Below are 14,652 nucleotides of genomic sequence, written 5' to 3'. Positions count from 1 at the left end.
TCTCCCGTTACTCGCACCCCTCTCCATGCCATCTTGCTGTGGGGTGACTGGTCCAAATCTCTCCGGGTGATCATTGACTCTGGGACCGACGAGACCTTAATGGATGCTACCCTGGTATTGGAGCTGGAAATCTCCACACAACCCCTCTTCATTCCCATGGACATCAGAGCGCTGGATGGGCGCTCTGTTGGCAGAGTCACCCACATTAAGGTTCCTATCAACCTGCGAGTGTCAGGTAATCACAGTGAGTCTATGCAGTTCCTGCTCATCGAATCTCCTCATGTGCCCATGGTGTTAGGGCTTTCATGGCTCCAGAGGTACAATCCCCTGATCAACTGGGCTACTGGTTCTATCATGGGTTGGAGCCCACTCTGCTATGCGCAATATCTGAAGTCGGCGCAGCCTGCCCCGGATCTCTCTACCGTCCCTGCGGAGTACCAGGACCTCCGGGAAGTTTTCAACAAGGCCCGCACCACATCTCTTCCTCCACATCAACCCTACGACTGCGCTATCAATCTTCTCACGGGCACAGCACCACCTCGAGGGCTGCTTTATTCCCTGTTGGGTCCGGAGACCAAGATGATGGAAGGGTACATTGAGGACTCCCTTGCTGCAGGGAGTATTTGTCCATCTGCTTCCCCCCCCCCCGGTGCAGGGTTCTTCATTGTGGAGAAAATTGACAAAACCCTGCGCCCGTGTATTGACTACCGGAGCCTTAATGATGGTAAAGTTAAAAACCGCTACCCACTACCACTCATCTCTTCCGCTTTAGAGCCTCTCCAGGGGGCGACCATCTTCTCAAAGTTGGATCTTCGGAGCGCCTACCATCTGGTTCAGATACGGGAAGGAAACGAATGGAAGACAGCCTTTAACGTGTACCTTGGCAGACTGACCAATGCTCCCACAGTGTTCTAAGCCCTGGTCAAAAATGTGCTCCGTGACATGTTGAACCGGTTCATGTTTGTCTACCTCGAAGACGTTCTTTTCCCCGTTCAGCTCAAGAGCACGTCCTCTACGTCCGACAGGACCTCCAGCGTCTTTTGGAGAACCAACTTTTTGTGAAAGCAGAGACGTGAATTCCATCGCTCCACAATCTCCTTCCTGGTATACGTAATCTCTGCAGGAAATATTCAGATGGATTCTGACAAGGTGATTGGCCTCAAACCACATCCAGATTGCAGCTGCAATGTTTCCTGGGGTTTGCTAATTTCTACCGCCATATTGACTGTATCGTATTGTACATAGTACTGGGACAGTAGCCTTTAGTGGGACAGTAGCTTTTACTGGGACAGTAGCCTTTAGTGGGACAGTAGCTTTTAGTGGGACAGTAGCCTTTAGTGGGACAGTAACAGTAGACGTCGTGAATCACATGGCTAATAGCTTGCTTGCGCACCTGGGGAGAGGACAGGGCGGGATAGGTCAATCACTCATTTGATTAATCAATCAACTTCCTCAGCAAGACCACTCTTGATATTCAACTACTACTACTACTATAAGGTTAACTGCTGTACTACAGCTACTACTACTACTACTACTACTAAACACTACTAATTCAATCAGTCAATCAGGGATTAAAGGTCACTTTCTTAATGTTCTTTTCTCATATCCCCTGAATGAACTTGCATCCCATTCTATGTGAAAGCATCTATCAACAACTGGGCTCATAAAGCGACTTAGTAACTGCTTCAGAAACAGTTCTGAAGGTTTTCAAATCAAGTAGTGACTGTAAAAGTAGTAGTAGTAGTAGTAGTAGTGGTATTAGTAGTGTTTAGTAGTAGTAGTAGTAATAGTAGTGGTATTAGTAGTGTTTAGTAGTAGTAGTAGTAGTAGCACAGTAGTTAACCTTATAGTAGTAGTTGAATATCAAGAGTGGTCTTGCTGAGGACGTTGATAATGATGTTGTCATCACACCAACCATTCATATCAGTGGAGGCTGCTGAGGGGAGGACGGCTCATATTAATGTCTGGAATGGAATACATGGAATGGCATCAAACACATTGATACCATTCCACTAATTCTGCACCAGCCATTACCACGAGCCCGTCCTCCCCAATTAAGGTGCCACTAACCTCCAGTGATTCATATTTATAGTTCCTATTTTAGGTGGATCTCAATGGTGCATAAAGAAAAAGGATCCACATTTGTTTACTTCTTGAACTGTATAGCTGATATAAATAGTTGTTGTTGTATTGCTGAATGCTCTCTAGCTGTACACTAAGATTTTTCTGTAATTTCAACCGTAAAACACTGTAGAATGCACAGCGAAATACCATAAATATGTTTACAACATTAATACTGTAGAATGTACTGCATTATAGGTAAAATGCTAAAAAGAAAATACTGTTATTAACTGTAATTGGAATTGTCCTGTCATATTACTCTAACATACTGAATTTCTTTGCAATAATAGCTTTTGCCTACTGTAGATTACAATTTTTGTTTCAGGCGCAAACCTCATGCTGTAGGGTGACACACGAAGCTCAGACTATTTTAGTAAATATCTTCTTGAAATGACAGTGAAGTGGAATAATATTTTCAGCACCTGCTGGGTAGGTACCTTTACTTTTTTTTAAGTATCTTTATTGCTAGCCAACATTGAATTAGTGCATGTTTTCTTAGCTACCCTAGCTAGCTAGCTAGCTGGCTAACATTTGCTAGCTAGCAAGTTAGCTAGCTCAAGTTGACACAAGCCATTGCAGTCTGCTCTAAATTGTTCATAAATATCATGCTGTGTGACCTAGAAGAAAAAACACTGAGATAATAGCAGACCTCAGATTAGTGACTGTTATGTTTTCACCATAACTACAGAGAACATGGCTTGTTTAGTTCAAAAGATATGGCCTATATTACCGGTGAGAAAAAAAAAAATCATATTGACAGGATGCATTTTAAATTTCAAGTAGGATCGCAACCTACACAATAAATAACTTATTGGTAGACATCTAGATGTCACCGTGTTACAGTCTACTCAACGGGAAGAGCATGAACGACAACAACACCAGGACACAGTGTCCTTAGCTGTCACAACCCTCTGTGATTCGGTTTACTCTGCTCTCAGCTGTGCAACATATGTCATTGTTTTTCATGCCAGAAGTGTCCATATAGCTTTTCCCTGCTCACCATTGTTTACACCATTGTTCCATAATGTTACAGTATTAGCTAAACCTGTTCACTGTACCAGTAGTATGCAAACATTTGGTGGCCATGAGATAAAACAAAATGTTGTGAGTCTGGTAAAATAATCTGTGGTATTGTGTTTAGATTGTAGCAATGTTTTTAATAGTTAGCTAGGGTTTAAAGTAGATGTATCTAGCTGTGTCATTCTCACAAAACTGACATTTGACAACAAAAATCATCTTTCGGCCTCCCAATGGAGCAGCGGTCTAAGGCACTGCAGTGCTTGAGGCGTCACTACAGACACGGGTTCGATGCCGGGCTGTGATGCAGCCGGCCACGACCGGGTGATCCATGAGGCAATGTACAATTGGCCCAGCGTCTTCCGGGTTAGGGGAGGGTTTGGCCGTTCGGGATGTCCTTGTCCCATCACACTCTAGCGACTCCTGTGTGACACGGTCGCCAGTTGTACAGTGTTTCCTCTGACACATTGGTGCGGCTGGCTTTCGGGTTAAGTAAGCAGTGTGTCAAGAAGCAGTGCGGCTTGGCGGGGTCATGTTTCGGGGGATGCATGGCTCTCGACCTTCGTACGGGAGTTGCAGCGATCGGACAAGACTGTAAGCATATCACGAAATTGGGGAGAAAAGGGGGTAAAGAAAAAATTAAATATATATAGTTTTTTGGCTATATATATAATTTTTTCTTTACCCCTTTTTCTCCCCAATTTTGTGATATATACACAACCATTCAAAACTTTGGGGTCACTTATAAATGTCCTTGTTTTTTAAATAAAAGTACATTCTTTTGTACACTGAAATATCATCAAATTTATCAGAAATATAGTGTAGACATTGTTAATGTTGTAAATGACTATTATAGCTGGAAACAACAGATTTTTTATGGAATATCCACATAGGCGTACAGAGGCCCATTATCAGCAACCATCACTCCTGTGTTCCAATGGCACATTGTGTTAGTTAATCCATGTTTATCATTTTAAAAGGCTAATTGATCATTAGAAAACCCTTTTGCAATTATGCTAGCACAGCTGAAAACTGTTGTTCTGATTAAAGAAGCAATACAACTAGCCTTCTTTAGACTAGTTGACTATCTGGAGCATCAGCATTAGTGGGTTCGATTACATGCTCAAAATGACCAGAAACAAAGAACTTTCTTCTGAAACTCGTCAGTCTATTCTTGTTCTGAGAAAGGAAGGCTATTCCATGTGAAAAATTGCCAAGAAACTGAAGATCTCGTACAACGCTGTGTACTACTCCCTTCACAGAACAGCGCAAACTGGCTCTAACCAGCATAGAAAGAGGAGAGGGAGGCCCCGGTGCACAAATGAGCAAGAAGACAAGTAAATTAGAGTATCTAGTTTGAGAAACAGATGCCTCACAAGTCCTCAACTGGCAGCTTCATTAAATAGTACCTGCAAAACACCAGTCTCAACGTTAACAGTGAAAAGGCGACTCCGGGATGCTGGCCTTCTAGGCAGAGTTGCAAAGAAAAAGCCATATCTCAGACTGGCCAATGAAAATAAAAGATTAAGATGGGCAAAAGAACACAGACACTGGACAGAGGAACTCTACCTAGAAGGCCAGCATCCCGGAGTTGCCTCTTCACTGTTGACGTTTTTTTTTACCCCTTTTTCTCCCCAATTGTTAGTTACGGTCTTGTCCGATCGCTGCAACTCCCGTACGAAGGTCGAGAGCCATAATAATAATAAAAAATAAGGTAATCTTTCACAAAATGTCCTCTTGGATCACTGAGATTAGGATATGTACCTATCTATTTCAGAATAATTATTATGGTTTTTGATTAGATACTATGCATTTTACCACAATTTCCACTAAAATTCTCATTAACGCAACAGTCCAAAGAAGTTATAAACAAATCAATGTAATATTTGTAAACATTGCTCCCCTAACGAAAATTCCTGAGTTAAACATAACACTGACAAAAAATATTATTAACATTTAATTATACAATTAGTATAAAATTAAATCAGACTTTTTCCCAATTTGATCTTTTTATCCATTTCAGTAATGCGAAGGCCAAGTGGGGCAAAGGCGGTGAATGAGAATAAGAACCTCATTCTGAAGGCATAGAAGCAAATAAATTAACTTCCTGTAGATGATGCATATATATATATATATATATATAATTTTTTTTTAAACTGATTGAAGTTCTTGCAGGAACTTGAAGAATTGTCACGATAATGTCCACAGACACAGTGTTTGTATGTAATAAATATTATAGTTTAATGTAAACTTGAACTAGTATACCATTTTTTTATGATTTATGGACAAATTAGAGCAACATTTTAAATCAGTTAGGAAAATTTTATAAAATCCGGAACCGTTTCGGTAATGAGAATTTGGGGTGAAAATGTACAAAATGCAGGCGAAAATGCAAAATGTATTTAAAATAAGACACTTTGCCAAGAAACAAGACATCTTAGTCCCTAGAAAGAGTGCATTTTTGCAGATGCGTCATGGTTTTGTAACTCAATTTGCTATAGATATGTTTACAACTGATTTCATGAGAATCACCCAACAGTCTAATTTGTATTTGATCAATGCCTCAATAGATTTCATATTTCATCAACTATATTGGATAAATGGCTGTACAGATTCCTGGTTGAAATCAACCCAAGATGATGACCCTGAAGATGAGAGAAAGTGCATGACAAGGTGGCCCAGAGGAAGCCAGCTGTTCTCAACCTCTACATTGCCCCATTCTTCAAAGAGCTCACTGAGTGAAGAACACCTGATGGTGCGCTGAATTCTTCCTCCTGGATGCTCTCCTGTCCCATTGTGTGTTTCACAGCCTCTGGACCACCTTACTCTGAATAGAGTCGCCCCTGGTCATAGCTTTAGGATTGTACCCAATCCCAATTTGAACTCCATCTCCCTCTCTCACCCACAAACCCCACACACACAATATAGTTTTTACATTAGTGTTGTAATGATGCTATTATTTGGTTACATATGTGTTAATTGTTTTTACTTCTATTGTCAAATCAAATCCAATCAAATTTCTGTTGATAATTTTGTTGTTAATTGTGTTGCCAATTTGAATAAATGTATTTTATGTACAAATGTATTGTTTTTATTGCATTTAGATTTCAGGTAGAATTTCCCTGTAAATTTGCAGCATTATACCAGCACTAGAGCTGCCAGCTTCATCCTGTTCATTTTACTTTACAGCAGAGATGTAAAATATATTACAGCATCTCTACTGTAAAGCAAAATTACAGCTCTGGTGCCCGTATAATCCTGCACATTTACAAGGAAAAGTTTTACAGTGTAATAATACTCTTGATTTATAGTAACCCTGTAGAATACTTTTACACTGTTTCATGCTATTTTACCTTTAGTCGTTTTCTCCCCAACACTTACAACAATAGATCAATATAGCTCACTGGATCCACCACTGTGTATGGGCTAAGACACAGCAGCCCAACAGAACTACCTTAAGACTGACTAAACTTGGTGAACAAAATAAGTCAAATTTAACAGGGCTCAAGCCTTAGAGATGTCAATCAATCAATGTATGGATTCTGTGAGGATGGATGGTTGTTTCTATCCAATCAAAGACTTGGTTCCAATCATAATACAGACTGCTGGCTCACGTTTCGATTCACATCACTTGATACGCGGAGTGTAACAGAATGTGAACTATCACACGACCACGCTGATCCCAGCAGGCTATTTCAAACATGACACATGATATGTTTCTGCCCTCAGAATTCCATATGAGTGAAGTGAAGGGACGAGCTGCCCGTTGCATAAACAAGCACACAGCGCTAACCACAGGAAAAACAAACTGCTCATAGGGAGTGGTATCAGGAGAGTGGAACAGGCAGAGGAGAGGTATTCAGTGAGTGGAACAGGCAGAGGAGAGGTATTCGGTGAGTGTTGTGGCATTTTCAGGTAAGGGGGCGTAGCCAGAGGGAGTAATGGTCTGGTGACAAGATGACATGCCCTTTGACCCTCCGCTACAACAAACGCTGTCAGGGCAAGAACAACTTGTTTTTTCCTAGAGGTTGGAGCGTCTCAGAAACAGATACTTAAAAACAGCCAGCCCCTGCACATTCTATTCGCTGCCAAAGTCTGTAGTCAAAATGAGCAGCTTGGTCCTATGAAAAATAAAAAGTTTTAAACAGATTTGGGTCAGGGAAAATAAAAGTCCTGGCAGAGAAGATAAAAGTCCTGGCATGGAGATCTTTGTACATTTCTTTCTCTCATTTTCATTGTGTTTTCACTTTCTAAGAAGTTTTCTGGAAACTATGGATTCTGCAGTTGAGAAACACTGTGTGGAACTTATTGCCCTCGAGCGAAGTGGTCACACAGCTGTAGTAAAGGGAAATACTCTGCATGTCTGGGGAGGCTACATGGTAAGCCTCAAACATGATCTGTAAATTCCCTTCCTGCAGCTATCTTGAAAGCATTCCTAATTGATGGTGTTGTTTAAAATTGATGTTTAGCATTCACATATACTATATAACATACATGTTGCTGATAGACTATATGAATGTTTTTTCACTAGTAATGGAGGAACCTTTATTTTGTTCTGCAGTCAACCGCTGGCAGTGAAGTTTTCCTACCCAGTGAGGAAATCTGGTTGTATGACTTAGAAAGAGGTGTATGGTAAGAATATGAATGGAATTCTAACATAGTGTTTGTGCATATGGGCTGTATATAACACATTGTAAAGAATATGAATGGAGAAGTAGTTTGGGTTTAACACTGTATCTGGATATTCCATCTGTAGATGCTCTACACACATTTCAACTAACTATCTACGAACCCTAACCCTAGACTGGTCTATAGTGGTCTATAGTATTAGACTGGTCTATAGTATTAGACTGGTCTATAGTGGTCTATAGTATTAGACTGGTTTATAGTGGTCTATAATATTAGACTGGTCTATAGTATTAGACTGGTCTATAGTGGTCTATAGTATTAGACTGGTCTATAGTGGTCTATAGTATTAGACTGGTCTATAGTATTAGACTGGTCTATAGTGGTCTATAGTATTAGACTGGTCTATAGTATTAGACTGGTCTATAGTGGTCTATAGTATTAGACTGGTCTATAGTATTAGACTGGTCTATAGTGTTAGACTGGTCTATAGTATTAGACTGGTCTATAGTATTAGACTGGTCTATAGTATTAGACTGGTCTAAAGTATTAGACTGGTCTATAGTATTAGACTGGTCTATAGTATTAGACTGGTCTATAGTGGTCTATAGTATTAGACTGGTTTATAGTGGTCTATAGTATTAGACTGGTTTATAGTGGTCTATAGTATTAGACTGGTTTATAGTGGTCTATAGTATTAGACTGGTCTATAGTATTAGACTGGTTTATAGTGGTCTATAGTATTAGACTGGTTTATAGTGGTCTATAGTATTAGACTGGTCTATAGTATTAGACTGGTTTCTAGTGGTCTATAGTATTAGACTGGTTTATAGTGGTCTATAGTGTCAGACTGGTTAATAGTGGTCTATAAGACTGGTCTATATGGGTTTATAGTGGTCTTTAGTTCAAGACTGGTTCATTGCGCTGGTCTACAGTAGTCTATAGTGCTGCACTGGTCTTATCTTCAGTTTGAACCCAGAATGTGAAGTCTACCCACAAGCCAAATTTGCATTAAGACTTAGCGATGTTGCCTGTAACTTAAATGTGTATGCTGTGTGTATTTATAGTTGGTTTATTCATTTTATCTTCTGAAGGGAAATGTGTCAAATGTCAGGAGAGATCCCGCCCCCCATGTCAGGCACCTGCAGCTGCTTTCTAAATGGCCACATGTTCATATTCGGGGGATATGATGACATGGGACAGACCAATCAGGTGAGCTAGCTCAGCAGAAACTGTAGTGCCCCTGATGTGCAAATATTTTTCTGAAAATCACCAAAAGCTTATTAATCATAATAAAGCTTCCTTTGTTTACGAGACAGTTCAGATGGGTTAAAACTCTAGCTTCAGAGACACATGTATTACGTTCTGAAAAGATGTGTGCTTGCAGCTTTACCGCGTCAACCTCCTGGATGGGGACTACAGTTGGAGGAAAGTGAAAGCTGAGAGTGGCTCTCCTCCTTCACCCAGAGATAAGCTGTGCTGCTGGGTTTTCAATAACAGGTCAGTAACATATAATATTACAATGCAACATCCATTGCAGTATTGCTACAAACAGGAAGATAGTCAGAGTTCAAATGACACATCTAAGGGGATACTGTGAGATTCTGGCAATTAGCAATTAGCCAATGCTAGCTAGCCTTAGTTCAATGACTGGAAGTCTACAGATACAGTAGCACCAGACTACAAAAAAAAATAGAATAATAATATATAAAACAGCTTGATTGACAGAATCTCGCAGTATCCCTTTAAAGGCTACTATTGGGGGTGTTGTACAAATAGTTGCCTGGACCAACTAAATCTTAAACACAAGTGCGGGCGGTTTCCCATGTTTATTGTTTTGTCTTTGGGAGAATCTTTTAATTTTTCCCAATTAAGAATGTTCCATTCTGTAGGGCCACCTACTTTGAGAATGTTCCATTCTGTAGGGCCACCTACTTTGAGAATGTTCCATTCTGTAGGGTCACCTACTTTGAGAATGTTCCATTCTGTAGGGTCACCTACTTTGAGAATGTTCCATTCTGTAGGGTCACCTACTTTGAGAATCTTCCATTCTGTAGGGTCACCTACTTTGGTGGATATGGTCACAAGACACTTGATGACATCATGGATGACAAAAGCTTCATCGTGGACACGGCATCATTGGTACATTTTTGCTTTTTGTTTATGATTGTGTCCAAACGTATGAATTACAACCACTATTTTCAATGTGTTGTATTGTGTGTTCTGTAGGAGCAGAACGTTGGTTGGGGATGGAACAATGAAGTCCACGTTTTTGAAACAACACTAGCCAGCTGGATGGAACCACAGACCTCTGTAAGACAGACACACACTGTATGTTTACATCACAACATAACTTCACCATGTGGAACAGAGTTAAGAACGTACCGTAACCTTACTCCACAGTTAGCTTGAAACGTTGCTGATGGAGCTATCCAATCGGTACCTGTTGTATAGCTCAATCCGTTTCTACATTGTCAAGCTGGTGGTCACATGTGTTGGTGACATAGAGGACTCAGGTTCAAGCCCAGTCAGAGGAGAGATAAAGGAACCTGGTTCAAGTCCAGTCAGAGGAGAGACAAAGGAACCTGGTTCAAGTCTAGTCAGAGGAGAGATAAAGGAACCTGGTTCAAGTCCAGTCAGAGGAGAGATAAAGGAACCTGGTTCAAGCCCAGTCAGAGGAGAGATAAAGGAACCTGGTTCAAGCCCAGTCAGAGGAGAGGTAGAGGACTCTGGTTCAAGCCCAGTCAGAGGAGAGGTAGAGGACCCTGATTCAAGCCCAGTCAGAGGAGAGGTAGAGGACCCTGGTTCAAGCCCAGTCAGAGGAGAGATAAAGGAACCTGGTTCAAGTCTAGTCAGAGGAGAGGTAAAGGAACCTGGTTCAAGCCCAGTCAGAGGAGAGATAAAGGAACCTGGTTCAAGCCCAGTCAGAGGAGAGGTAGAGGACCCTGATTCAAGCCCAGTCAGAGGAGAGGTAGAGGAACCTGATTCAAGCCCAGTCAGAGGAGAGGTAGAGGACCCTGATTCAAGCCCAGTCAGAGGAGAGGTAGAGAACCCGGATTCAAGCCCAGTCAGAGGAGAGATAAAGGAACCTGGTTCAAGCCCAGTCAGAGGAGAGGTAGAGGACCCTGATTCAAGCCCAGTCAGAGGAGAGATAAAGGAACCTGGTTCAAGTCCAGTCAGAGGAGAGATAAAGGAACCTGGTTCAAGCCCAGTCAGAGGAGAGGTAGAGGACTTTGGTTCAAGCCCAGTCAGAGACAAGTTCAGTGAGGCAGCGCTATATGCTAAGCTAGCACAATGGTGCTGGTTATACATGCACTAATTAGTTATTTGCAGCCAAATAACAGTTTGTCATTTTGTACCTGTACTGTAAGTAGCTCTTTCTGACTACAGGGTCGTGCTCCTGCCCCCAGAGCTGCCCATGCAGGTGCAACACTTGGTCATAAAGGGTATGTCTATGGGGGCAGAGTACTGGTGAGTACTCTGTTGAGTTGAACTCCTCCTCACGTATTGTATTGCATTGATGCAGAGACACAGAAACCCCTAAAACATTGCTAATATTAATGGGATCACAGTGCTTACAGTACAGTCAAGTTTAATACTTGACTCAAGTGTGTTGACCTGTTTTGGAATGTTCAGTGGTTAGCCCTTCCTTCTCCCCTTCCCTTTAGGAAACCACACCAAGTGACATTCATTGTCTAGATCTAGAATCATGGACATGGTCTGAAATGTAGGTATTTATATTTCACTCTTTCAAATGCTCATCTTTAAAACGGTCAAGTGTTTATCATAATAACAGCTTTGGTGTGTTTTTTTTTTAAAGACTTAACTGTTCTCTCCAAATGTCTTCTCCAGAGTGCCAACATCCACTGTGCCAGGGGGAAGGTCATGGCACAGCCTCACTGCAGTATCTGATAACACTTTGTTTCTATTTGGTGGACTGAATGTAGACTGCAAACCAATGAGTAAGTCATTTACCCATTTAGTCCCAGTTGGACAAAATCCTTCCTCAGCTGTAACTCAACCATTTGACCCTCCTAGAAAACCTTCTGTTCCATGGAGTTATTTCTTTCTTGTATCTATTATGCTTCTGTAGGTGATAGATGGGTTTTAGATGTTGACACAAAGACATGGAGGGAGTTTGACCATCCAAACAACAACAAACCAAGGTAGTACAGTAGCTGACAGTTTAGCATCATGTTAAATCTAGTTCCTAATCTGATTCAACTGGTATGACTCCCTGATAAAATAAAGGTTCAATCAGAACGCATTCCATTACCATCTCATCTGAAGTCTGTAAGTGCAGATCAAGGAGTGAAGAGAAATTAGCCTAAAATGTACAATGATTAAAATGAGTGCACATTCTCTGTACTTTGATGAAATCCCCCATTTCATTGCCTTTCATCCCTGCAGGTTGTGGCACACAGCAAGCCAAGCAAAGGACTCTGACGTCATTGTGTTTGGGGGTAGTTGTGACTACGTCCTCCTAGTAGGAACGTATGAGAATTTGAAGGTATGACGATAGCCTTCAGCCAAATCATCACAGTAGCCCTGGTTTATGTAAAATCATTGACACTACAACTAACTGTTTGTTTTCACATGTTTTCAGGGCCACAGCAATGATGCACTTGTTTTCCAGACCCAGCCTTATCCCCTCTTTCGGTAAACTTTCTCATAATAATCACAGATTTTATTTAAGTCACATGTAATGTCCATTTTCATCGTCCCTTAAAGCAGAAATCAGCAGTCGAAACGATGACAAAGTGTTTTCCCCTGCCCCTGTTTTGGTATGGGGCTGGAGAGGGAGAAACCACTCAAATTTATAGACAGAGCTATGGATGGAGGGACTGACCATCCATGATATCAACATGATAGTTTTAACCATGGTCTGAGGCTATATGGTGTTTATTTAAATTCACTTTGTTTACAAACATTGGAGTAAAACAAGATTATATTCCGGGTTCTGATGGGGTACGACAGTTGAACTAAGCTCATGAGGCGTTGATAAGTTATAGTCTTCAAGAAACAATGGGTAGATATCATTCATTTATATGTCCAAAAATGGATGTGGCAAATGCTGATTTCCACTTTAAACATGTTGTTTTTTCTTACAGGATATGTGTGGACTGCATAGCAAAGAATGTGAATAACTGCAAGATTCTTCAAAACCAGCTTCCATCTCTGCCCCGGAAACTACTGGAAGCTGTACAGAGGAGAACGTCCAGAAATATATAATACATATAGTGCATTCAGAAAGTATTCAGACACCTTGACTTTTCCCCGATTTTGTTACGTTTCAGCCTTATTCTAAAATGGATTAAATTGTTTTTTCCCTTCATCAATCTACACACAATACCCCATAATGACAAAGATTTTTTTTTTTATTGAAATATCACATTTACGTAGGTATTCAGACCCTTTGCTCAGTACTATGTTAAAGTACTTTTGGCAGCGATTACAGCCTCGAGTCTTATTGGGTATGACGCTACAAACTTGGCACACCTGTATTTGGGGAACTTCTCCCATTCCTCTCTGCAGATCCTCTCAAGCTCTGTCAGGTTGGATGGGGAACGCCGCTGCACAGCTATTTTCAGGTCTCTCCATAGATGTTCGATCGGGTTTAAGTCCGGGCTCTGGCTGGGACACTCAAGGACATTCAGAGACTTGTCCTGAAGCCACTCCTGCGTTGTCTTGGCTGTAAGCTTAGGGTCATTGTCCTGTTGGAAGGTGAATATTCACCCCAGTCTGAGATCCTGAGTGTTCATCAAGGAAAGGGAAAGGGGGGATACCTAGTCAGTTGAACAACTGAATGCATTCAACTTAAATGTGTCTTCCGCATTTAACCCAACCCCTCTGAATCAGAGAGGTGCGGGGGGCTGCCGTAATCGACATCCACATCATTGGCGCCCTGGAAACAGTGGGTTAACTGCCTTACTCAAGGACAGAATGACAGATTGTTACTCTCGGGATCTCTTTGTACTTTGCTCCGTTCATATTTGCCTTGGGGACCTTCAATGCTGCAGAAATGTTTTGGTACCATTCACCAGATCTGTGCCTCGACACAATCCTTTCTCTGAGTTCTACGGACAATTCCTTCGACCTCATGGCTTGGTTTTTGCTCTGACATGCACTGTCAACTATGGGACCTTATATAGACAGGAGTGTGCCTTTCCAAATCATGTCCAATCGATTGAATTTACTACAGGTGGACTCCAATCAAGTTGTAGAAACATCTCAAGGACGATCAATGGAAACAGGATTCACCTGAGCTTAATTTTGAGGATCATAGCAAAGGGTCTGAATACTTATGTCAATAAGGTATTTCTGTTTTTTATTTGTAATATATTTGCAAAAAAAAATTTAAAATGTTTTTTGCTTCGTCATTATGGGGTATTGTGTTCATTGTTTTTTTAAATGAATTTTAGAATAAGGCTGTAACGTAACAAAATACTTTACGAAGGCACTGTATAGTAAAATCTAATAAAGATTATTTCAGAGAGATGGTATTCAACAGTAGAGGCTGCAGTAAAGTGACAATGCAGAACAGTAGAGTCTGCAGTAAAGAGATAATGCAGGACAGTAGAGGCTGCAGTAAAGTGATAATGCAGAACAGTAGAGGCTGCAGTAAAGCGATAATGCAGATCAGTAGAGACTGCAGTAAAGAGATAATGCAGAACAGTAGAGGCTGCAGTAAAGCGATAATGCAGAGTATGTCGACATTTACAGGTTATGTGGGGACGTTCTGTCCTGCAAAACATTTATTCACGTATTATACCGTGTATAAAACCCCACACTTCAAGAGTCAATGACCAACCTTGATTAAATACTTATTTTAATCTTTTTTTTATAAGTATTTCAGCAAGATCAGTCAATGTCTCTTCAAGTTTGTTG

The 14,652-nt window shown here is 41.0% G+C and overlaps 1 protein-coding gene across 3 annotated transcripts; it reads left to right on the top strand.

The window, feature by feature from the left end:
• Window positions 1–6,907: 6,907 nt before the first annotated feature.
• LOC115193485 (kelch domain-containing protein 1-like) lies at window positions 6,908–13,071 on the top strand. Of its 3 annotated transcripts, XM_029752169.1 has the most exons (14): window positions 6,908–7,031; window positions 7,394–7,517; window positions 7,700–7,770; window positions 8,859–8,976; window positions 9,152–9,264; window positions 9,789–9,906; window positions 9,994–10,077; window positions 11,155–11,235; window positions 11,433–11,491; window positions 11,617–11,726; window positions 11,858–11,930; window positions 12,175–12,274; window positions 12,371–12,423; window positions 12,876–13,071. In XM_029752169.1, exons 2-14 carry the CDS (start codon window positions 7,410–7,412, stop codon window positions 12,994–12,996), a joined length of 1,209 nt encoding a protein of 402 aa, XP_029608029.1. In that variant the 5' UTR covers window positions 6,908–7,031; window positions 7,394–7,409; the 3' UTR covers window positions 12,997–13,071. The 3 variants fall into 3 exon arrangements, with proteins under 3 accessions (XP_029608029.1, XP_029608028.1, XP_029608027.1); XM_029752168.1 differs by lacking the exon at window positions 6,908–7,031 and having other exon boundaries at window positions 7,058–7,517; window positions 9,822–9,906; XM_029752167.1 differs by lacking the exon at window positions 6,908–7,031 and having other exon boundaries at window positions 7,058–7,517.
• Window positions 13,072–14,652: the final 1,581 nt, after the last annotated feature.

Source organism: Salmo trutta, chromosome 5, assembly GCF_901001165.1.
Source record: "Salmo trutta chromosome 5, fSalTru1.1, whole genome shotgun sequence".
Lineage (NCBI taxonomy): Eukaryota > Metazoa > Chordata > Actinopteri > Salmoniformes > Salmonidae > Salmo > Salmo trutta.
Note: the sequence above shows the minus strand (reverse complement) of the source record. Positions and strands in the feature narration are given on the sequence as shown.

Excerpts from the sequence above, each read along its gene's own strand:
- LOC115193485 (XM_029752167.1), top strand. The coding sequence starts at position 7,338 with ATGGAGATCTTTGTACATTTCTTTCTCTCATTTTCATTGTGTTTTCAC. Across the intron at positions 8,977-9,151 it reads ACATGGGACAGACCAATCAG|CTTTACCGCGTCAACCTCCT; the intron begins GTGAGCTAGCTC and ends GTGTGCTTGCAG. Across the intron at positions 11,236-11,432 it reads TCTATGGGGGCAGAGTACTG|GAAACCACACCAAGTGACAT; the intron begins GTGAGTACTCTG and ends CCTTCCCTTTAG.